This window comes from Clinocottus analis, unplaced genomic scaffold, assembly GCF_023055335.1.
Source record: "Clinocottus analis isolate CAN_PGR_092001 unplaced genomic scaffold, fCliAna1.0.p SCAF_8, whole genome shotgun sequence".
Classification (NCBI taxonomy): Eukaryota; Metazoa; Chordata; class Actinopteri; order Perciformes; family Cottidae; genus Clinocottus; species Clinocottus analis.
In genome coordinates this window covers 18438131-18462001 of record NW_027176240.1, presented here as the reverse complement: position 1 = coordinate 18462001, position 23871 = coordinate 18438131, and the positions used below count along the sequence as shown (strand labels likewise).

The window sequence follows — 23871 nt, the reverse complement described above, 5'->3', positions numbered from 1 at the left end:
ATGTCATGACGCTCACAAAACATTACGAAAACGCATAAAATGTTTCATCAAATGTTCAGCATATTAGCGTTATAAGTTTGGAGCGAAACGCCATTAGCCTCTCGCAATGGAAAACGGAGGCATCCCCGCGCTTGTGAATGGCATCAAACGAGTCAAAGTGAGCCTGAGGGAGGGTAGGCCTTGTCTTGAGAGATTTCTGCTCCTCTTGCACAGGGAACGTGATGTCAGCGGTGGCAGTGCTGTTGTAATTGACTTGGTGGGGGTGATGGCGTCATTTTGTGCCCTGGTGTAGCCTCCTGCTCCAATAGCGAAGGGGAGACGGATCTTTAGCCGACGCGACCGTGGCTCCCTTGGCCGGGATCGAGCACCGCCGAGCCGGACAATTGACGCCGGGAAACATGGAGGCTGTGGTCGAGGAGCTGCGGGCCGGCTCTCGGGTACCTGTCACTATCGATCAAATAGTTAACGATACACTGGTGGTGACGCTAACCTACAGAGAAAGAAGCTACACGGGGATATTACTTGACTGCAACAAGAAGTGAGTGTTATTTCATGTGTTCTTTGTCCACATATATCTTTGAAATTAATTTGCTCAACTCAGGTAACTGCTAATGTAGCTTTGATGCTAACGAGTCGAAGCTTGCCGCTTAGCCGTCAGCTAGCGGCTGGGCCTCTATACAAAAGACAGACAAGCCAGTTAGCTGCTAGTAAGTCGGCTAATAGCAAACTGACTTAATTTTAGCTCACGCTGAGATGGACGAATGCATTATTTTACAACTGTGAAACACGGAATGCCAACATAGTGCTTATGTCTGATAGGCTTGTAAATGGCTCCTCTTAAACAATAACTAGTTAATGTCACTGGGTTCACGTATAGCTTATTGTTAGCCTCATCACATAGAGAGCAGCTACAACGTATCCAGTAAAAGGGCAGGTCGTGGATCAACACTTCTGTAAATCATGCTTTGATGCGTTTATACGGACAGATGCCATTGTATTGTGTGCCCGTTTTCTCTGAGGAATGTTTCAATCTTAAATACCAGTGCTGGTGTGACGGATGGCTTCTCTCACAGCCAACCACTACTGATCTGCAGAAACAATGGAAAATGGTATTAAAGCTACATGTGGGATTTGTTCGATCCCAACTGTAAAGCCTTTTTCTTTTGAAACTGGTTCTGGTGAGACTCTGTGACCATATTAGACTCTGTACCTTACAAGAAAGAGGCCCACATATTTTCAGTTGTCAAGAAAGCACAATGCTTTTAAAATGAAACAACCTTAAGAAAAAACTTTCACTAAAATTGACATGGATCAGTGTCATGGTTTATCTGCTTCTGTCGGTGTATGTGTGTCTATGTGTGTTGGTCACATGTGTACGCCTTGTGTTGCTTCTGGTACTGCGCACCTTAGAAGACACTGACTTTTGACTATTTATAGAGAATCAGAATCTGACCAGCTTTGCCCCCTTAGTATGCTTACATGCTTTTTCATGCGAGAGCCCAAGCAGCCCTGAAAATAACCCACCCAAATGGGAAAAAGCAGGCCTTGGAATAACTTAAAATAGGCTCATGCTTAAGGCCTTGTCACTGACCAAATTTGACTTCTTCATCCTTTTCAGCCCGTGGCAATATGTTTCCTGTAATTGTCTCCCACAGATTATTATTATTATTATTTTAATGCCAATGTCTCGGGCCTATCATTCAGGCAGATCTCTGCGTCTAGTTACACTGTACACAACAGGAGACGGCAACAGCGCTGTGAATCATGGCTGGTCATGTGCTGCGTCCTTGTCCATAACGAGCACTGCCTGTTCTCTGTCACAGAGAACAGCCATGACCTGTTTGGTCCAAAAAGGTTAGAGGAACAAGCAGCTCTGAGAGGCTAATTTGAAGGTGCCTGCTAGTTACCTCTCCTGGGGAGGGACACATAAGGCTCCCCAAATGTGCGCTAATTAATAATTTCGCTCCAGATGCAAAAACAAACTGAAATCTCCTGGCTCCTCTTACATCTTTGAATCCCGAGTGATTCATGGGATTGTTTTTGTTCAGTCAGATGTTGGGGAGGGGGGTGTTCCTGGGCATCCTGTAGTCTCTTTGTCTGCTGTCTCCTGACTAAAGCAGCACAACCATGTTACTGTTGCCTGCCAGCCAGCCACCTCTCAAAGACTCCTTGGCAGTTGGGCCTTCTTTAGACATGTTTGTTGAGCCTAGAGAATGAGAAAAATACGAGCATAAAATCACTCAGTGGTACTATTGCTACATTTTTGCTGCCTTAGGCAGCAGGACAGATAATTGCCTGGTTGCTTGCAGACCCCAACCCCCACGCCTAAAGAATTTTCAGCATACAGGTGACTGGGAGAGTGGGGCCAGTTTATCCAGCTAAAGCAATTCAAAATGGTAAAGGATGTTTTCACTCGTATTGAAAGCTTTGAACTGATCTGGATGATATTTCTTTTTTTTCTTTCCTTTTTTTCTTTTCGGCTTAATTGAAACAGCAAGGTATTTGATTTGTGCTGTCCCACTTGTCTTAGTTTATCTGACAAAGTGAAATGCAAGCACAGCATTACATCATCTCTCTTGTGGTGGAGATTGCTTAATTGAAAAACTTTAGAAATGTTTTTTCATGTGTAACAACACTGTTTGCGTTTGCTTGCACCAACTTCATTGAAGCAATCTAATGAAGCTCAATGAGACACAGTTATTCATTTTTGTTGCTTCCTTGTTTTTCCTCTCTTAGAACTGGGCTTTTCTGTTTACCGGAATTCACAGCAAAACCTGGGGACTGCTCAATATCTAGACTGGTTTGTCAAGAAGTTCAAGAAGTTTTGAGTGAGGAGCCGGTTTCCAAATCGCCCAGCCAGCCTTCGCACAGACCAAAGGATGAAAACACTCTTCCGGAAAACGGCACACCTGCTGCGCCTCTTCCCTGCCCTGTACCCACACCGGTGCCAGCTGGAGAGACTCCTTACCCTCCTTATTTTGAAGGAGCCCCCTTCCCTCCACCCCTATGGGTGCGCCACAGCTACAGCCAATGGGTACCTCAGCCCCCTCCGCGACCAATTAAGAGAAAGAAGAGGCGGACGCGAGAGCCCGGCCGCATGACCATGAGTACGATCCGCCTGCGGCCGCGGCAAATATTATGTGAAAAGTGCAAGAACACACTGAACAGTGACGAGGATAGTAAAGATGGCATGAGCAACATTTCCAAGACTTCTAGAAAAGAGAATGCACTACAGAGCGATGAAGATGGCGAGGACAAGGATGCCCCCTCTAGGCTGTCGAGAAAAGAGGATCTCGTCACAGTCAAGGACACTAAGAGACGTGAAAATGGCAACAGCCTTGACAGCAAGCGACTCAGGAAGGACAAAAGGGGAGACACTGAAGGGGAGAAGTTCCCCGGAGCTGACGTCATCCCCCACAGTCCTGTCATAAAGATCTCTTACAGCACCCCACAGGGCAAGGGGGAGGTCATGAAGATCCCCGCGAGAGTCCACGGTTCAGTCAAGCCGTTTTGCCCCAAACAACTGGTGCAGAACGGCGTGGGAGAAAATGGCAAGACGCTTTCCGACCCCACCAAGGAGCAGCGGCACATTTTAGATGCCACAAGGTCCGGCCTCACAGTGTCCATTCCCAAACTCAAACTAACTAGGCCTTTTACAACTGTGGGTCAGGACTTTTCCTCTCCAAAGATCCACTTAAGACCCCCTCAGCGGGAGGGTGAGGAGAGTGTGGTCGAGTATGAGGCAGAACTTGTAGGAGGCACCAGGAGACAAAGCCCTAGGGTGCCCGGTCCGTGCCTCGCCCTCTCTGAAGACTCTGGGGAAGGTAAAAACTCATTGGAGTTGTGGTCGGGGAGTTCGGGAGAGGAGGCGGAACGCGGCCACAGTGACCTCACCCTCCTCATTAATTTCCGTAAGCGCAAAGCTGATTCGTCAAGCCTGTCGGTCTGCAGCAGCGACAGCCTAGACGAGTCAAAGTCCTTCAGCTCCGACGGCACCTCGCCAGAGCTGTGCGACCTGGCGCCAGGCGAAGACCTGTCCGTGACCTCATCTTCTGTACCGGCGCGGGAGGACTGCAAGACGGTGCCACCACTTACAGTGCGGCTCCACACCCGCAGCATGACAAAATGTGTGACCGAGGAGGGCCATGCCGTGGCGGTGGGCGACATTGTGTGGGGGAAGATCCATGGCTTCCCATGGTGGCCAGCGCGCGTCCTCAGCATCAGCGGCACCCGCAAGCAGGAGACTGCCAGTTGCGAGGCCCAGTGGCCCCAGGCAAAGGTGGCATGGTTCGGCTCACCCACCACCTCACAGCTCTCCGTTGCCAAGCTGTCGCCCTTCAGGGAGCTCTTCAGGTCTCGCTTCAACCGCAAGAAGAAAGGGATGTACCGGAGAGCCATCCTGGAGGCGGCCAAGGCTGTGGGTCACATGGGTCCAGAGATTACGTCTCTGCTATCCCACGGTGACACGTAGGTCAGTTCACAACAGTTAGACGTTACATGTGATTGTTATCACTTCTGTTTTTTGATAAATGTGGCCCTGTGTGGCCAAATACCTAAAATAGGACTGGGTAATGAATTTAAAACCGACCATAACCAACATTGGCCGCGTTTCCCAGATTCGTTAAGATGCTCTTAGCGCTTAAGAGCGTCTTAGGAGCGCTCTATGAGCGCTGTGAAAGAACGACGCGTTTCCCAGAGTCGTCCTTAGGTTAAGACGCTCTTTAACTAAGAACAAAACTTAAGATCAGTCTGACCCACTCTTAACAGCCTTCTTAGCAACGAACGCTCACTGCAGCCGTGTCAGGGAAAGTTATATCTGACATTCAAAGGAATACTTAAACCATGCGTAATGATGAATGTGCGCCCACAGCTGAAGAACACTGACGCAAGAAAATTAATAGCATAAAAAGAAACATAACAATATAAAAATAAAGAATTTCCCCTGTGTTCCTGAAGCTACATAAATAAAATGAATCATCATTACTATCACTCATTGCGTTTTCACACACATTCGGCAACTTTATATGAGTTTACGTTAGCTATAAAAACATCAACAACCCTGGTATTTCACAGATATGAGGGAAACTGACAGGTGTAACTGAACTTGGCTTGAACCTCATCCAGAGAGGCTCCACGTCTAAAGACGTTGCTGAAGTCCACGCGTGAGAGACACCACGGCTGCAATACAGCATAATCTCGCTGCTAACCAACAGCGTCGCCGTGCGCAAAGCCAGATAGTTCACCTAAATGCATATGTGCGTCAGCACTTCTCCCCACTTAATGTGTTGTCTGACCGGGCTGTCCAGTCCAAGTACCGGCTTCCCCGTGTGGATATGCAACGCCTCGTAATGCTAGTGTCACCACACATCCAGAGGCCAACCCGCTGCAATGTTGCCCTCAGCCTGCGTTTTTACGCAGTGGGGAGCTTCCTGGAGGTGGTGGGGGACGGCACTCAGGCCTCAGCAAGGCATCGGTTTCACGGAGTGTGGCAGCCGTGACACCGATCCTCCTGCGCCATGCCACATCAGAATGCTCACCACATGGGATGAGGTACGCCAAGGTCCACCGTGGATTTCATGCCATGGCTAGCAACCCCCGGGTGATTGGTGTCGTGGATGGCACACACACACACACGAACGTAATTGCACGTGGGGACCACAGGGCGTTGTGTGTGATTTATGCGTTGATAAAGTGGTGGGTGATCGATTTAACCTGGGATCGATTGATTTAGTTTCAGCAACATGGCGGTGGACAGCTCCCACTAAGAGCGTCTTAGGAAGCTTCTTTGGCGAGATCTTAAGAAGGCAGTTAAGAACGCATCTGGGAAACACTCTTATCTTAGCACTCTTTCTTAGCGAACCCTTCTTCTAAGCCTTCTTAAGTCCTTAAGAACGATCGAATCTGGGAAACGCAGCCATTATTGATCTCTCACCTGCTGAATTTAAGTGACGTCTATCTTTTATTCCATTGCTCCTTGCACCTGAAAAGTAAATCAACAGCAACACCCGTGTCCTGGCTAACTCAAGAAAACTATCCAAATGTAGGACAAATTGCAACAAGAAGTACAATGTGTTATGTTACATAAGCATTGCCTTTCTATATATATATATATATATATATATATATATATATATATATATATATATATATATATATATATATATATATATATAAAAATAAACAAACACATAAGCTAAGTGTCCTGTGGCTTCAATACACAGGTACGAGAGTGGCATCAACCTCCTCTTCGAACTCCCTGAATATATATATATATATATATATATATATATATATATATCTATATATATATGCGCTATTTATCTGACACGTTGAAATAACAGTAGCTTTATATTTGGATCAAGTGGCACGTGAAAATTGGGGAGACGAGTCAAATCAAAGATCTTAAACAGCTTTAATTATTGATATGATGTGAATGAAAGTAGAAGATTCCTAAAAGATTTGTTAATGTTTGAGTTTTGCAAATCTGTATTTTACTAGGTCAGGTGTCAGACATCAGAGTCACTTGAAAGGTTTGCGTCGTAGAGCACTGGTATCCTAATGGGAAGGTGTTAATCACGTTTTTTCAAAATGCTCCTCACTTTGGTTGACGCAGAGAGTAGGAATCTTCAGTGCATAGAATTAGCATGACGTTGACAGCAAGCACAAAGGTGTCGTTATCACGGCTTTGAATTGTGAATACATTTCATTTTTTATTGCCCATCCCGATCATAAAATGTCTTTTGAAAATAGTTAATATGGGGGTGGAAGGGTATGCGAGAAGAGTGAATATGATTCTGCACCAAGCTGTTTATTTAAACAAATATTTATTTTAGGCGTCCTAGGCTTGAGGACACCAGCTACATGTATGTCATAAAGGAGCTACTGTGTTCAAAGCAGCAAAACAAACAAGAAGCTAAACCCTCAAACCACTTCTTTTTGGCTAAGAGCCAATGAATGTGTTTATGTAGTAGTGTTGTTGAAGGATTCAGGTCAAAAGGTCCAATTTAAGAGCAAATGCATTTAGCGCCCTTTTTTTGTTTGTAAACATGGTAACATATTTTTGTGGGCAGAGCCCCATATAATAATTGTTATAACAAAAACAACTTTTTTGAATGTATAATAGCTGAAGAAAATAAGTTTTTCATGTAGGGTCTCTCACACTCCGGGATCAGAGCTGTTACTTGAGAACGTTGTAAAACGCTGAATGCTGTCAGCTAAATGCCGTCAGCTCAGGCGCCGCCATGTTGAGAACAGTTGAGGGCATTCTAAATGCCCCTCATCTCATATCTCGCACTTTTTAGCATGGTGGTATTAGCATATACATGAGTAAAATTTAACAACTTAATTTTTAATCTACAAAAAGGAGTCGAGGCCCGTGCTGTGGTTGTATTGCGACAGGGCGTGTCTTTGTTGCTCTTTCTAGCTTTAATGCAGGCACAGGCTGTACTACTTACTGTCAAGAGGAATAGCGTCCAAATGGACAGCACCCCTTTAGCACAATAAAAGTAATTCAAATGGTATTAGGCACCACAAGTGCATAAAAATAGGCTTTCCGTTATGTCTCGATGAGCACACTGTCATACAATTGCTTGTCCCCCTGGTTTCCCAGTGCATTTCTTCTCTTGTGTTGCCAAGCAGCAGGTCCTCAACACACACTGTTAAATACTGCCTTTTGAGTGATATGAGCGACAGGCTGCTCCCAACCCTTCTATGATTGCAGTAGGGTTTTAGACCTTTATTTGGCACTCTTTTCCAAAGCTCATAAAGGATGTGTTTTTCTTTGCTAAGTCAGCCACACGGAGGGTTTCAGCGAGCTGGAAAAGCTTGCTGACGTACTTCACAGTGCTACGCAATCTTCAGATGATTCTGCACCAGATGACTTCACGTATCTCTCCCACGGTGCCGGGCCTTATACACAGTTTACCCGCACCCTGATGCATCACCTGCCTTGTTTGCTCATTGTCTCATTGACCTTTTCTCTCTCTCTCTTGTGTAGAGGCTGAGGACCAAAAAGAGGTCATCAAGTTTTTTTTTTCTTGTGAATTCTCAGACTGTATCATCAAGACCCAGGAGGGATTAGTGAGGTTGCCACAGCTATATATATATATATATATATATATATATATATATATATATATATATATATATATATATATATATATATATATATATATATATTCTCTCACAAGGCTGGTTGAAAAATGGCTGCCACGGTGGAGTGTTGGTGAGACTGGATAAGGGAGCAAAAAAAAAGAAAAAACGGCCAGGCATCTCTCTTATGGTCTATTATGAACTCAACTAGTTCTGCTTTTTTTTTGAGATTTAATTATATTTCAATAGAGCCGAATAACGATACTACAAGGACCCAAAATGTATTTATTATCTGTAACGGTTTATTATTATCGACCCTTTTACTGCGACACTCGCAAATTCTCACTGTCCGCTGCTGTTATCACCGCGGTCCTCGCCGCAGGTGCAAGGTCCAGCCAGAGGAAGCAGGCAGGATCTTCAAAGGAATACCCCCTCCTCTCCCTTCCTTCTCACACTTGGACATGAGCTTCTTGACCGTGGTTTTAAAAAGTCTTACCCTGAATCCTTTTATTTCTGAAAATGTGAATGGATCCATCCAGAGACGGTAGTGACTGTTCCAGCTCTCCCTAGCGATCAGTATTCCATCCTCTTAGCCTTTGGATTAGTTGGATCCGTGGATATATTTATACCGAACTCTATTCCTCTCCAGAATCCTGTTGCGTCTCTCTTCCATTTCACTTTTAACTTTACGTCAACAATCTTCCCCCTCCATCCATTTGTTTTCTTGAGAACCTTTATTTTACATCACTAACTATTTAAAGCTTCACAATTAAGAAGAAAAAAAGCACTTTATCTGTACCTTTAGTGGCCTGCTGTAAGCTCACTGTCTGTGACACTATTGCGAGATTATGGCCCTGATAGGCAGCAGGGGAGCTCAATAGTTTTTGTGGCCGACTCCACGGTCTTGGAGATACAAAAAAAAAGAAGTTTTCTTTTTACATTAAATTTTATTGTACGACTTTGGGGACACCAGACACAGATGGTTGTGTACACTGTATTCTTGCATTCGACTTGGGGTGCGTTTCTCTTTGTTTATCTGCCACACACAAAAATCCACATTTAACATTTCCACTGGAAAAACATGGGTGAACAAATATGCCCCCTATGCATTGTCAGTTAAAGCTTTATGAGTGACATTGGGGAGGAGAAAATACATTTAAAATAACGTGCTGTAAGAATACTGTGAATTCAACTTGCTGAGTGCGCTGAAGAAAAGCTTGCTACTCGTCGAAGCCTGCAGTTATTGAGTCACCTAATGAAAGCAGACTGACCTTTAGTGACCTTTTATGTTGAAAGCAGCACTGTTTGTGAAAGGGGGTGGTGGTATCGTCAAGCATTGTTTTAAAAAAAAAAAGAAAATGTACTGACGATTGCTCAGCCAGCCAGTCTCCCTTCCACCTGTCTGGGGACACTTTGTTCCAATCGAGGCTGGAAACTAGCTCACTGATTGTCACTGATAGCGGGGGGGTAGCAGGTAACGCACACCTTCCACTGCGGTTTGACTGTATGCTGTCGAGTGCAGCTAGTTTCAAGGCAGCATGTATGTATGTATGTATGTATGTATGTATGTATGTATGTATGTATGTATGTATGTATGTATGTATGTATGTATGAATGACGGGGGCGGAGAAGGGGTGTGGGGAGAGTAAACAGTCTGGATTTTCCCCGGCGAATGCGCAACATGGGTGTCTAACTGTTGGTCAATGTTATTGCCTATTTCTTTTTTTTCTTTTTTTTTTACATGTACTGTACATAAAATAAAATAGAAAGCAATACCTGCGCTTTTGTGGATGGGTCACTTTGTCATGGATGTTCGGGAGAGTTGGTGAACAGTGTGGTTGCTGCTTGGGTCGTTGCTGTCCATGATTCAACTCAATCTGTGCAAATGATTGTATAGTATGACTGCAGGGGGTGTCCCAAAATGAGGGGAAAACATGAATGTGACAGCTAAGCCAGAGTTAGATTTCACAGATTCTCACTGAAAAGCCTGAAAACCTTTTGAAAGAAGTGAGCATCAAACAGCAAGTGGTCTGAAGGTAAGATCGTAGTTGTATGATGGTAAATGTAGGATCCAGTGTTTTGTGATTGTTTATCGTTGCCATTAGAAGTCAGCATGTCTCGGCCTCTGTTTCAGTTTTGATGATTCTTCATCGAATCTGTCCCAACATTCTGCAAGTATGATACGAAATTATTACTTTTTTAATACTGTGAAATATGCATTTGAAAGTTGATTGTGTAATGTATTTCTTTTATCTAGTCATATCCTCTGAGCCTCATTAACAACTCTTGATGAGATAAACACCGATACCACTCTCAAGCTTGTGCAATAAGACAATGATATCGATCTTCTCGTCGGATTCTCTGCAACAAAGCAAATCGCTCTCTCTCGCTCTCTTTTCCTATAATATCTAATAAAGGCAACAAAAAACACTTAAAAAATATATGAACTGATTTTCAGCCTCTGTCATAAATAGGAGTGGTTGAGTGTGCTGGTTGCATAACGAATTTGCACGGCTCAGTTGACAGGCAGGTCAAGGTGAGGTTACCCGACTCAGGCCATCTCTTAATTGATCATTTTAGGTTTAGCTGTAGTTCAATACTTGCACATTCAATTCAATACATGCCTCAGGCGGGGCAGGTGGCCTTGCACAGCGACTTCCTGTTTCATGGTTGAAAAAGAAAACAGCTACCACAGCAACATAGTTCCATCCAAACTAAAAATGGTCGCAATTCAGCATTGTTTTGGAAGGTCTAAGGATTGTACTGATCATATTTTACTTTAATCTCATGAAATCTCTCGGAAGATTTTGTGAACGGACAGTGCCTGGAAATGGCAAAAGAAAAATGTCTGACTTCCTGTTGACTTCCACGCCTCTGCCTTATAAAATGTGATACATTGCGGGGTGGGACAGGTGAGCTTGTTTGCCTCCCAGCACCTCAACACAAGTTGTGTCATCGGTCACGGCTCTGATTTACAGTTTGGATAAACCCATCTGTCTCTGTGTGTTTATTACAGCTGTGTTGTTATTTCTACAGCGGACAAGTCCTCGCCATCTAAATCTGTGGCTGTTGTGCGAGTTGATCCACCACACTGTGCAGGCAGGTGAGGACAGCAGTGACTACATTGGAAGGCGAAATTCATCATGCTGTGTGCAGTTACACTGTAGGAAAATGTCTGATCATGTTGGTATTCACATCTCGACATTATTCGTGATTTTTTAAGACCTTTTTATTTCTTGGTATCTGTGGATATTCATTTGATTTTAAAAAGGTACAGCTTATGGTTCAAGGTGTACCGACCACTTCCACGAGCGAATGGGAGGGAACACAGCAGCCCCCCACTGTTGATAGGAAAAACGTTGAACTTTTCAGGTGCCTACACAACCAACATGCTCTGCCTCTCAGTCATTCCTGTATTTCCTGCAGCTGACTGCGGCATCCGTCCAAATGTAGCAATTTATTTTTTACCCAGCCCTCTCTGAAACCTCTGACCGGCATTGATAAGTTTGCGCACATGCTGGCGCACAGAGGGCTGAGAGTTGTGTCGCTCATTCCTCTCCATCCACCGCGTTCCAGTTCTAAGCCTACGGAGGGGTGCGCTGCTCCTGCAGCGCAAATCTGTGACAGAAAAAAAAGAATAAGGGAGGCACATGGCAATGGGATGTTGTATGCAATTACTGCTAATGATATGCCTCGACGCAAACTGTGGCCGTAATTAACCGTGGAGGAAGCCTGGCCTGTCTGTGGGAAGGGGATGCTTGCAGGAAGAGAGAAAAAGTAAACCTTCCTTGACATTGTTAACCTGTACCCCGAGACGCCAGGCAAATGGCACTGTAGCTTCAAAAGCAAGGCCTATGTGGGTGTCCAGAGCTGTGCATGCTCGTTCTTTGTCGCTGATGTCTCAGAGACATTTCTCACTCAAGTTAGCTGGCCGGGCTTCTTTTTTTTTTATTGATTCAAGTTCATCATTTGGCACTGAAGTGTTTCATTTAAATCTAGTAGAAGCTTGCTTCTCCTCTTTCCCCTTTCAATGTAATAAGGATAGTAAACACTTATCAATATGTTGGCTTGAAAAGAAGTCTGGAAGCGGGTGTAAAGTGTCATTCGATTCTAACTCTGATTAAGAGTATTTCACCATTCAGGTGTGTATTAACAACAGACATTTTTTCTGCATTTCTCTTATTTTATTGTTGCCAAACATGTGGCCTCTCCTGAAATTGCCTCCCCCCCACACACAATTCCAGGAAGAGAGTAGATACATTTCTCAGGGATCTGGGCGCGGTTAACACATCAGAAATGACAGCCTGCAGGTCAAGCCGTGTGACCTGGTTAATTACAGCTTGGATCCCCGACAGGAAGCAGCCGCCGGTTATGATGGACTTTAAACCTTTAAACAGCGTGTTTGTGTGTCCTGTCTTTCTCCCAGCCCACGCAGCCACACAAGGAATTCCTCAAATATTAACACAAGTGGACAGGTTGAGTAAACACAGAGCCACTTTTATTTTGAGTTGCTCCAAGTTGCGGTTGGTCGTGAGCATACATGCACGAGTTCTTTACTGAATCTTCCAGGATGTGGCTGTGGTTCTACCCTGCAGTACGCGTCGGGCCCCAGGCCTCCCAGAGCAGCTGTCAGGAGGCTCTGGGAGGCTGAGAGAAAGAGACTCGCCCTGCCCCCAACTTCACCAGCCTGCCTGCTCTCAATGCAGTTACTGAAGGGGGATGGGCGATCATACACAAACATACAGCAAAGGGAAAGTCACGAGCGATTCCCCAAATCCCTCTTGGTGAAAATTACTTTTTGAATATGTAGTGAATCATCACTCTGATGTGTCCATCTTTTTTCCCCCTCCAAATGGTTTTAACATTAGATGGCCCATCAACATCTTCCCCTTGGTCCTATCTGGCCCTTTTCTCTTTCCTTTCGTTCTCAACCTTCTGTTTACCACCTCCTCCGCTGTCCACAGAGCTAGAACATCCTCAAGGGTTTTAACCCTACCATGGTCACTATAGGAACCGAGAGAGACTGTGTCGTGGAATCTACCATGAAGGCGATGTACATTGTTGAGGAAATGTGGCATAAAAAAGTGGAGTGTTTGAAGGGTCACACAGGATTACAGAGAGCTAACTGCGTCTTAAAATGTTCAAATGCAAGAGGATCAAGCATGAGTGACGTTTGACCTTACATGGGCTAAAAAAAAGGCTGTATATGACTTTTTAAGCTTCTACTAGAATCTTTTTTGTTATGTAAAATCTCTATGTGACAGGATAGGAGAAGGTCGAAAAAGATGTTTATGTGTTATGTTATCCTCCAATGTGAGGTCATGGGACAGAGATGTCGTGTACAAATTGTAACGCGTTCTCTCTCACTCTCTCTCTCTCATATTTGTGATTTTGGGCTATACAAAATAAACTGAATTGAATTGAAGGTTCTTTGAAAGAAAGTCTCTACAACTTCCGTCGCAAACTAAAAACACATCTAAAACTAAAAACATAAAACATTCGAAACTAAAAACATTTTTCGACTACACCTTGGATAAGGAAGACAGCACCCTAATAAAACCTTAGTAGCACTTAAATGGCACTTACTGATAGCACTTATAGTTTGACTTTATTGAAGAAATTGTATTTTCTTGATTCTTGTTCTGATTTTGTACTCATGGTTGAATGCACTTATTGTTAGTCGCTTTGAATAAAAGCGTCAACTAAATGAAATGGAATGTATTGATAAAATTATGGGGAACTTTCATTAAATATTGAGGTCCACTGCGTAATGTATTTTATGAAATGGAAGTGCACTGTGACGTCACACTTTGTGAACTTCTGTTTGTAGGCCTTAAGAATATGTACAGAGTGATTTAAAGATCCTCAAGGTCTAATATTTATTGTACAAGCCTCTCCTACAATACACAAATTGTGGGCTGCAATCAAAAGTCTTCTCATAACTATTGCTGATGCTCTGCCAGTGGGACCATTTCTTGCGATTTGTCCTCTGACATATCAACAAACACCATCATCTCCAAAAAAACACACTGCAACGTTAAAGTGCTTCCACAGAACAGGACATTTTACAACACATTGCATTTACCACACCTCTGTGTTTGCTTAGCGCCCATGTTTCCAAGAGCCTGAACAGTCATTTCATCGCTGACTCACTTTTCTTTTTAAGACACTGATTATCACACATTTCGCACAGTGACAGTCGGTTGGGTCAGTTTGTAGCTCACTTTAAAGACGAAGTGATGTGAGTCTGAACAAACAAGTTCCTTATGAAACATTAACCGTGTGGTTTGCTCCATAAATATATCAACAATCATATGGATTGCCATAATGTTTTGTAGAAACATTTGCGGTCCCGAGAGGATTTTTGCTGCTGACTGACCTTTCCTCTAGTGCCACCAGGATAATGACAATTGTGTTTTTGAGTAAAATTTTACAACAACTTGACAGATTGTCATGAAATATATTTCACTTTTATTTCTCCAGCGGAGGAATACCTTTGGCGATCTGCTGACTTTTAATCTTGCACCACCAGGTCAACACGTTTTCCAATACTTTTGGTTTATGACTAAATACCTGCACATCAGTTATGCTTAAACTCATGATTAATACAGTTACTTACTACTCGTTAGTTAACTATCTTCTGTGACCTCGTCTAAAGTGAAGAATATTTATGCCTTACATAGCATTACTAAATGTCATGATTAATTCATTGTCATGATTAATTAAGTACATTTATGTATACATTTCAGCATTTTCTATCACTTACTAACGCTTTACAAATTATCTTATAAATCATTTATAAGATCTTAATATTTAATTCACAAATGGGGAATATATAATTTTGAAAGTATAAAAAACAAAGCTTATTAACCAATAATTAACTGTTTTTAATGTGTTTATGAATTGCGTACTAATGAGTTACTAATGAGTGTTCATGTTGGAATAATGCTTTATAAATGATAAATTCAGTTTTTATTCAAGCTTTACTAGTGCTATATAGTGTGTACAGTGTGTGAGAAAAAGAGAGAGAGACAGAGAGAGAGAGAGTTACAATTTGTACACATGACATCTCTGTACACATTTGTACACATGACATCTCTGTACACATTTGTACACATGACAGCTCGTCAGTAGCCGATGGCTACTAACGAGCTAGCCGGCTCCCCCGCTGGATACTCCTGCCTGGACGGCCCTCCAACTGTCCTGCTCTGACAACACCCCAGATTTATCATCACATCCTCGGCTGCCATGGTTCTACAATATTCCTCTTTGCAACTCCGCAAACTCAACAACTTCTCTGCTCCTCCGTTCATCACAACCATCGGAGCACTCTGACTCCTCCACTGTCCCTGTTACATCCACCGAGCCTCCCGCAGAAAGTATATTTACTCACAGCCTGATCACTCCACTAATTCCATCCCCTCCCTCTGGTCTGCACAGTGTATCGCCGCTACTCCTGCACGTCGCCACCGTAACAACCTGTGCGAGCAAGCTGCCTGGCTCTAGTCAGCTGAGCATATCGCCGCTACTCCTGCATGTCAACACAACAACCTGCACGGGCAAGCTGCCTAGCTCCGCCCCCTTACCAAAGTTCCACAGCCTGCCAAAATTCATCCTCACCTCAAGATTGCTCTGTTCAACACCCGATCCCTCAACAATAAGGGCCTCTTACTTAACAAATTCATAACTGACAATAATCTGGACTTAATCTGTTTAACTGAAACCTGGCAAAACCAACAGGACTATTTTCTACTAAATCAAACTATACCCCCTGGATATTCTTACACGGACAAGCCACGCCTGCATGGGCGAGGTGGTGGATTAGCCACAATTTTTGGAAAAGACATTTTTACAAGTACAATAACCATCCCGGCTCCCTCCTCCTTTGAACACCTTGTTTTTAAACTGTCTGGTCCCAAACCCCTGATTTACCGCCCCCCCAAAACCTAACCCTGCTTTCCCCTCTGATCTGTCTGAATTCCTCACACAACTCTGTGCCATCTCTCTATCCATTCTGCTACTCGGAGACTTCAACATACATGTCGACTCACCTGACTCTGCAAGCTCCACCGAACTTCTGGACATCTTTAACTATTTCAACATCAACCACCATGTCGACTTTCCCATCCCACAAAAAGGACACACTCTTCACCTGATCTGCACTTCCGGCATTACCATCACCAATCTAGCGAGCATTGACCTCACCATCTCTGACCACCTGGCTCTCACCCTGGACATTGACATCCCCACCCCCCGCGTTAAACAGAGCCGTATCATAACCTTCTGGAACACCAAGTCAATCAACCTCCCCTCGCTCGCCTCCTCCTTGGCTACCATCGTCTCTGTCCTCATTTCAACCGATACACGGTCCTCCTGTCTTGACCTCACCGCCCCGAAAAAAAATCTAAACTTGTCTCTTTCACCCACTCTGCCCCCTGGTACACTGACCAACTCCGCCACCTGAAAAGTGCAGGGCCGTCAACTTGAACGCCTAGCAAAGTAAACCGGACTCACTGTACACCAAGATGCCTATAAACTCCACCAACAACTATACAAACATGCCCTCAGCACCGCTCGCTCCTCTCACTACTCCTCCATCCAATCTGGCTCTAACAATCCCAAAACGCTTTTCTCCACCATCAGCAAACTCCTCAAGCCCATGGACACCATCTCCACCTCCTTCACCACCAGCAAATTCAAGTCATTTCTCTCCTTCTTTAATGACAAAATAATTTCTATATCCAACCAGCTGGCCTCCACCCCAAAGACATCGCCCCCTAATAATTTCTATATCCAACCAGCTGACCTCCACCCCAAAGACATCGCCCCCTAACCCTCAACATGACCCTTCGTCATCCCCTAGTATCATCTCATCATTCAGATCAATTACTGAAATGGACCTCTGCGCCATCGTCTCCAGCATGAAGACCTCCAACTGTGCAATTAACCGCCTCTCCTCTAACTTAGTCAAGGCCTGCCTCCCCTCACTCTCCTCTCTCGTCACAAACATCAGTAACTCCTCACAGTCCTCTGGTCTCATGCCCTCCACCACTTAAGCTCGCTGCTGTCACCCCCGTACTGAAAAAACCTGGTCTCGACCCTGACATCCCCAACAACTACCGGCCTATCTCCAATCTCCCCTACCTGTTCAAATTCCTTGAAAGATCTGTTGCATCTTAACTCAAATACCACCTCAATCTCCATATACTCCACGAACCCTTCCAATCCGGCTTCCGTTCAAAACACAGCACTGAAACCGCCCTACTGAAAATCACCAATGACAAATTTCTCTCTGCTGACTCTGGCTTCCTCACCATCCTCATCCTCCTTGACCTCAGTGCCGCCTTTGACACCATCAACCACTCTATCCTCCTTTCCCGTCTCCAGCACTCCCTTGGCATAACTGGCACTGCCCTCTCCTGGTTCACCTCCTATCTCTCAGACCGAAATCAATTCATTGCCATAAACAACTGTAAATCCTCCACCTCCCCAGTCTCCCATGGTGTCCCTCAAGGTTCCGTCCTTGGTCCCCTCCTCTTCATCATCTACATCCCCTTGGACAAATCATCCGCCATCATGGTCTCAATTTCCACTGCTACGCCGACGACACCCAACTCTACCTATCATCCAAGACCATCACCTCTGACACCCACTCCACTCTCACCACCTGTCTCAATGAAATCAAATTATGGATGCAACAAAACTTTCTCAAACTCAACGCCAACAAATCTGAAATACTCGCTCTGAACATTGACTGTCGGCTCCATTGTCACCCCCTCCACCCAGGTCCGCAACCTCGGCATTATCCTCGACCCCAGCCTCTCTTTCCTCCCCCACGCCAACCATATCACCAAAACTGCTCTCTTTCACCTCAGGAACATTGCACGCCTCCGACCCTCCCTGTCCTCCGCCACCACCAGAATTCTCATCCACGCCCTCATAACATCCAGACTCGACTACTGCAACAGCATCCTCTACTGCTCACCAACTAAAATCCTCAAACTTCAAAATGTCCAAAACTCTGCCGCCCGACTGCTCACCTCCACCCGACGCTATGATCACATCACCCCGGTCCTTCACAACCTCCACTGGCTCCCTGTCAAATACAGGATAGACTACAAACTGCTACTCATAACCTACAAAGCCCTAAACAACCTGGTCCCTCCCTACCTTGCTGACCTCCTCCCCCTCCACGTCCCAACTCGTTGCCTCCGGTCCGCCGGCACAACTACTCTAAAGATCATCAGGACCAAGCGCCGGACCTGGGCGATAGGGCCTTCTCAGCTGCTGCACCCCCCCCACCCCCCTCTGGAACGCCCTCTCCATCCACGTATGTCAGGCTCCCACCCTACCATCATTCAAGCAAGCCCTCAAAACACACCTCTTCCAACTTGCTCTTACCTGATAAACCTCTGCACCTGCTCTTCGCTCTGGCCCACGCAGCCTCTTCTGTTTACGTCTCATTATTTCTTTATTACCTTAAATATTCTGTTTGTTTTTGTTTGCTCTTGTCTTCCCGTTTGTGTTCTGTTCTCTTTTATTGTCTATTGTGTAAAGCATCTTTGTGTACTATGAAAAGCGCTATATGAGTTGAAACTATTATTATTATTATGCGCGCGCGCAATCCCTCACTCGCTCTGCCAGGCACGCTTATATGGATCTAGGATAACTGACAGGCTTCACAGCAGCACCAGCTAATTTGAAAGCTATGCTTCTTCACGTTCAGAATCCGTTGGAATTATGTTGATTGTGCAAATATCGAGGAGTTACGGTCAAATTAGTTTGCTTTGTTTGTTATTTTCTGTCACCGACTAAAAGGGTTAAATCGGCTGATTCTTGACAAACCGACCAGAGATTTGATGCTTAAACAACTAACGTCTCGCTTGAAAACATCGTAAAATTACATTTTGTGACTCATATACAGTATGTGCAAGGCAAAAGTAGTAGAGCACAACATACCAGTTGCGATCACACTCCTGTGACCAATCACGCTTTAGACAGAGGTTCGGACCGTCCCAGCTCATTTGCATATAACGACACATAAATACAGAAATAAATAAATGAAGAAATACAGAAATGTAGAAATAGATGTATTTTATGATGTCCTGTTTAGGTATAACTTGTAATTATATATTCCTGTATTTAATTATTTATTCATACATTTATTTAAGCAATTATTTATTTACTCCTGTATTTTTTTATACATTTATTTAAGCATTTATTTATTTATTCCTCTTTTTCTTCATGCATTTATTTATTTATACTAAAGTCATTTTAAGTCCTCTATATGGGAGAGCCGTAAGACGCCCAGGTCTGAACTACGCCGTCTGGAGAGATTTAAAGTGATAAGCCCCTCCCAATGCAAGAAAATAAAATAGAAAATGTAATAACAAAAAACATGCAGTTAACGCATGATCAAATATTTAACGTTGTTAAAGGATTGCCAGATCAACGCTAAGTTAATGTGTTTGGGGCGGCTGTAGCTCAGGGGGATGAGTGGTCTTCCCGTTAGACACATGGTAGCCGGTTCGATCCCCAGTCCCCGCACAGTTCACGCACCGAAGTGTCTCTGAGCACGACACTTAACCCCTTGCTGCTCCACGGGCGCCTCACAGGGCAGCCCACTGCTTCTTAATCAAGGATGGGTCAAATGTAGAGAAGAATTTCCCCAAGGGTATTAATGAAAGTGCATGTTTCTTTTTTCTTTTTAATCTTCCCAGCCCTACTTTTATTATATTGACTTTGACCAATTACAACTTTCAGACAGGAATATATGACAGGAATACAATGATATAAAATATATAATAATATCTGGAAGCGGCCATTCTGCAAAGCGAGTACTTGTACTATTGATACTTTATTGTTAATAATAACTCCTATACTTTTACCTTAACTGTACCTTTATTTAAGTACAGTTGCTTTTTTTTAACGTAGGGTATTTTACAGTTAGCTATTTCTATGGTGGCCCCTAAGGACGACAATGGTAGTGTTTCCGAGCAAAATAGATAACTTATCTAAGTTAAATCTCTTCATAGCCAGTGCAGATTAATTATTACAGGAACCAAAAACAGTTTTAACGGGCATCAGGACATGTGTCAAGATGAACTTGAAAAAGAATGTGGAAGCACATTTCAAAATTTTTAGGAACATAGTTGTACCACTGTTTTCTCACAGTTAACAACCATGACGCAACAATTTATTGTGCAACGGAGAGGGGTTATCTAAATATGGACTGCGTGACACTTACGATACTAAACTTCCTATATTTTTTGACTCCCAAGGTCTCACGGTTTCCTAAAAGGTCGGCCCTGCCAAAATGTCAAAGTTCAAATGAGTGCCTTCCGGAAGTGATCCACTTCCAAAATAAACTGTGCCGTTGTGAACGCCGGTGAAGCCGATCCCTTACCCTGCTGAAAGCTCCTAAGCGTCGCAGTTTATTTTAACGTTGATGTGAGGCTGTGTGGTGGGACTGCGGCCTCAGTACAGAACACAAACAGCCCATGTCAATAGAAATCACATCGTAACACATTGTACAAGCACAAGAGAATTCACCTCTAGTGCTTCGGGGGGGTTCTCAGCGAATGCTCTTAGTTCAGCTCCCTGGAAAGAAAGAAAACAGATTTGTACTCGGGTTTGTGGTTAAGTCAGGGAGCTTACTTGCTTACAGTAAGTCAGAGCAGCTGAGTGTGCATAACTTACACCTCCGAGGCCTGGGAACTGTTGATTCTTCAATATTTCTGTGTGCGTGTGCACATGTGGAGGTCTGCGCTTAGCAAGCTCACAAAGTAAATGTGCACTCGTCCTGAGATGTGCTCCATGCCAGCCTCCCCTCGTATTTGACATTCTTTGTCCTTGTATGGCGCCTCAGCATCAGCTGGGGCTCCTTGAAGAGAACAACAACCACAGCTCACTGACATCTGTTTCAATGAACACGTAAAATGCGTTATCTTTAACATCTGACACATGTTGAATGTGTACAACAAATTAGAAGTTCCTCCTGCTTTCCTTTTCATCCTCTCTTTCCCATGTTAATGAGTCAGTGTTTTTCATTATTGAGCGCCGTGTTTCCGGAGGGAGGAAATGCCAACGCGTGCATTCATACCCGTAGCCGCACGTTCATTATCTCTGTCCCTCCATGTGAAACACTCAGGCATTTTAAAGAGAGTTAAGTATCACTGCCACATTGAGGAATCTCTCACTTGTGTGAAACACCCACACAAATCCAGGCAGAGGAAAGGCGAAGGGTTTTGCGATAAGCGCAATGTTTTGGACAGTAACTGCTGCTTTGTGCCTCGGGCCGTCAAATGAAGTTTGTTTTTTGGGGGGTTTCAGTTCCCTCTGGTGCATTCTAGAATTGTTAACACTCACTTTGGTTGAAAGTCAGATTATGATATTACAGCACTGAAAAAAAAAAGAAAAAAAGTACACTCAAATGCATTAAATCCCTTTTACAGTTTATGGGTGCTTGCTTTTTAGTTATTAAGGCCTTCAAGAACAAAGGAAAGTTTTAATACGTTCTAAGGATGTTAAGGCTGGACACTTGATTTTGCCTGAACGACAGAAGTCCCAGGATCTCGTAGTCTCATCTGTTAAAACAATTTTCTTTGCCGTCTTGTGTAAATTACTCCCAATCTTCACCCTTAGGGACTTACAGACTTTAAGACACGCTCCAACTAACTCTGTGAGGGTTTAGTTCTGTCCCACTGTCCCATCGTCGAGTGCTCTGGCAGACATTTTGAGTCCTCTATGAACCCTTTCCATAAGTCAGCATTAGATGCCGACAGTGCCTAAAGGAATTACCCACAATTCATTATAATGTGACGTTAAACTCAAAGTGACCTATGGAAGAATGGAGACATAAAACAAGGTAAACAAATAGACTCATAGATATTCAGCCCGATAAATTACATTTACACAACAACATTAAGGATTGACGATGGAACATAAAAACACATGAGATCAGAGGAATGCAAGCAGAAATGATAAACAGATTTTTTCATCTAACATTTTGTTTTGCTATTAGTTGGAATGCTTCAGCATTCCAACTAATAACAAAACAAAAATGTTTCAGCATTTCAACTATTGTTCTTCAAAATCTTTATTAAACTTTTTCTTTTTCGTCTTCTATTTCTTCCGTACGTATTTTGGACCTCATCTACTCCTTCATTTTTTCAGCTACAGAAAAAAGTTCAATTATTGAAATATTCAGCTACTTAAGGATACGATGGCAACTTCCTTTTTTATATTCCTGACTTTTAAAGTTTCTGAATCATTAAGCTTTATATGATTCTTTTAATAATGGGAGCGAATGGGGAAATCTTTAAATCATCTTCAACTTCAAATGTTTACCAGTTCTTCATACGTTAAGCTGGAGACACCATTTCAAATTTCAAATGTTGACAAAATCTTCAGCTATTATTCTATGCTTTTACATTTTTTATATTCTTTCAAATATTCAAGTTATTAAGCTTTTTCTGAAAATAAAAATGAATGGTTTCCAATAAAGAACATCTTAAAATCCGCTTAAACTTCTTCAACTCCAAACGCCTAATGCTCTGCCATGCTTTCAGCTAGAGACACAATTTCAAGTTTAAAATGTTTTCCCCACCTTTTCTGTCTTTAACATTGGTGTGTATGTGTAAGCTCAGAGTGCATGATGTCATACTTGGAGTGGAGAGAGACGCCAGGATCTTGTGAAAAAAAAAACATTTTAAATTTGCCGTTAACTCCATACCATATACTCTTTGGGTTTAACTTATAGCTCAGAACGTGGGAAATCTTGTCTTAAACTGCGGTCGATAGGAATCCAACAGATTCAGACCTGTTGAAATCTGACTGAATGTGAGAGCAAGTCCACCTCGCTCCACCTATCTGCCGCCATGTTAAATCTCCCTCCAAAGCCACATCCCCCCTGAAGCTCGTACCTGATTTGTAAGTCGCCCGTACAGACACATGTTTTATCGTACAGGCTCACCAGTCAAAAGTATCTGTCAATCAAGTCATCCTAACTCTCTATATGAGCTATCGAAGCAATAGGGGCTTTTAAAGTATCTTTTTGTGGGGATTTTTTGGATATGTGTTCACCAGCAATAACTTAATGTTAATCTCTGTAACTGCAGACCTTTAAAGTCATCACTTTGGCAACCTTTGATCTACGGAGCCAGGACAGTCTCAATAATGGTAAATGCGCAGAGAAAGATTCACAATCGCGCAGAGAAAAATTCACAAATGCGCACAAATATTCACAAATGCGCACAAATATTCACAAATGCGCACAAAGATTCACAAATGCGCACAAAGATTTACAGATGCACACAGAACAATTCACAAATATATTTGATTTACAAATGCACACAGAAGGATTCACAAATACATTCCAATGATATATATAAATGTAAAAAAAAAAAACACAAATATATTTCTGCATTTGCATGTATTTATTTGTGAATCGCACTGCAAAAAATGCAGTTAACGTATGATCAAATAATTAACGCCGTTAATTGATTGAAAAGTTAATGCGATATTAATGCGTTAACTTGCCCATCCCTAATTAAAACACATCAGAAAAACATAGAAATATACAACTCTTACAGAAAACAATAATATTAAAACAGATTGAAAGTCACACACACACTTTCATTGTTTACCTGTAATGTGCACTTTATCATTTATTTTGAACTGCTGTTTGCCAGTTTTTCAATAAAATAAAACATTTGCCTAAAGCAAACCAATCCACTATTTTATGTTGATAAAAGCATTAAAATTAAAGAAAAAACAAAT

The 23871-nt window shown here is 43.2% G+C and overlaps 1 protein-coding gene across 1 annotated transcript; it reads left to right on the top strand.

The window, feature by feature from the left end:
- Nucleotides 1–114: 114 nt before the first annotated feature.
- Nucleotides 115–8086, top strand: pwwp2b (PWWP domain containing 2B). Its single transcript, XM_068568772.1, has 3 exons — nt 115–538; nt 2737–4471; nt 7997–8086. Exons 1-2 carry the CDS (start codon nt 399–401, stop codon nt 4469–4471), a joined length of 1875 nt encoding a protein of 624 aa, XP_068424873.1. The 5' UTR covers nt 115–398; the 3' UTR covers nt 7997–8086.
- The last annotated feature ends 15785 nt before the right edge of the window (nt 8087–23871 follow it).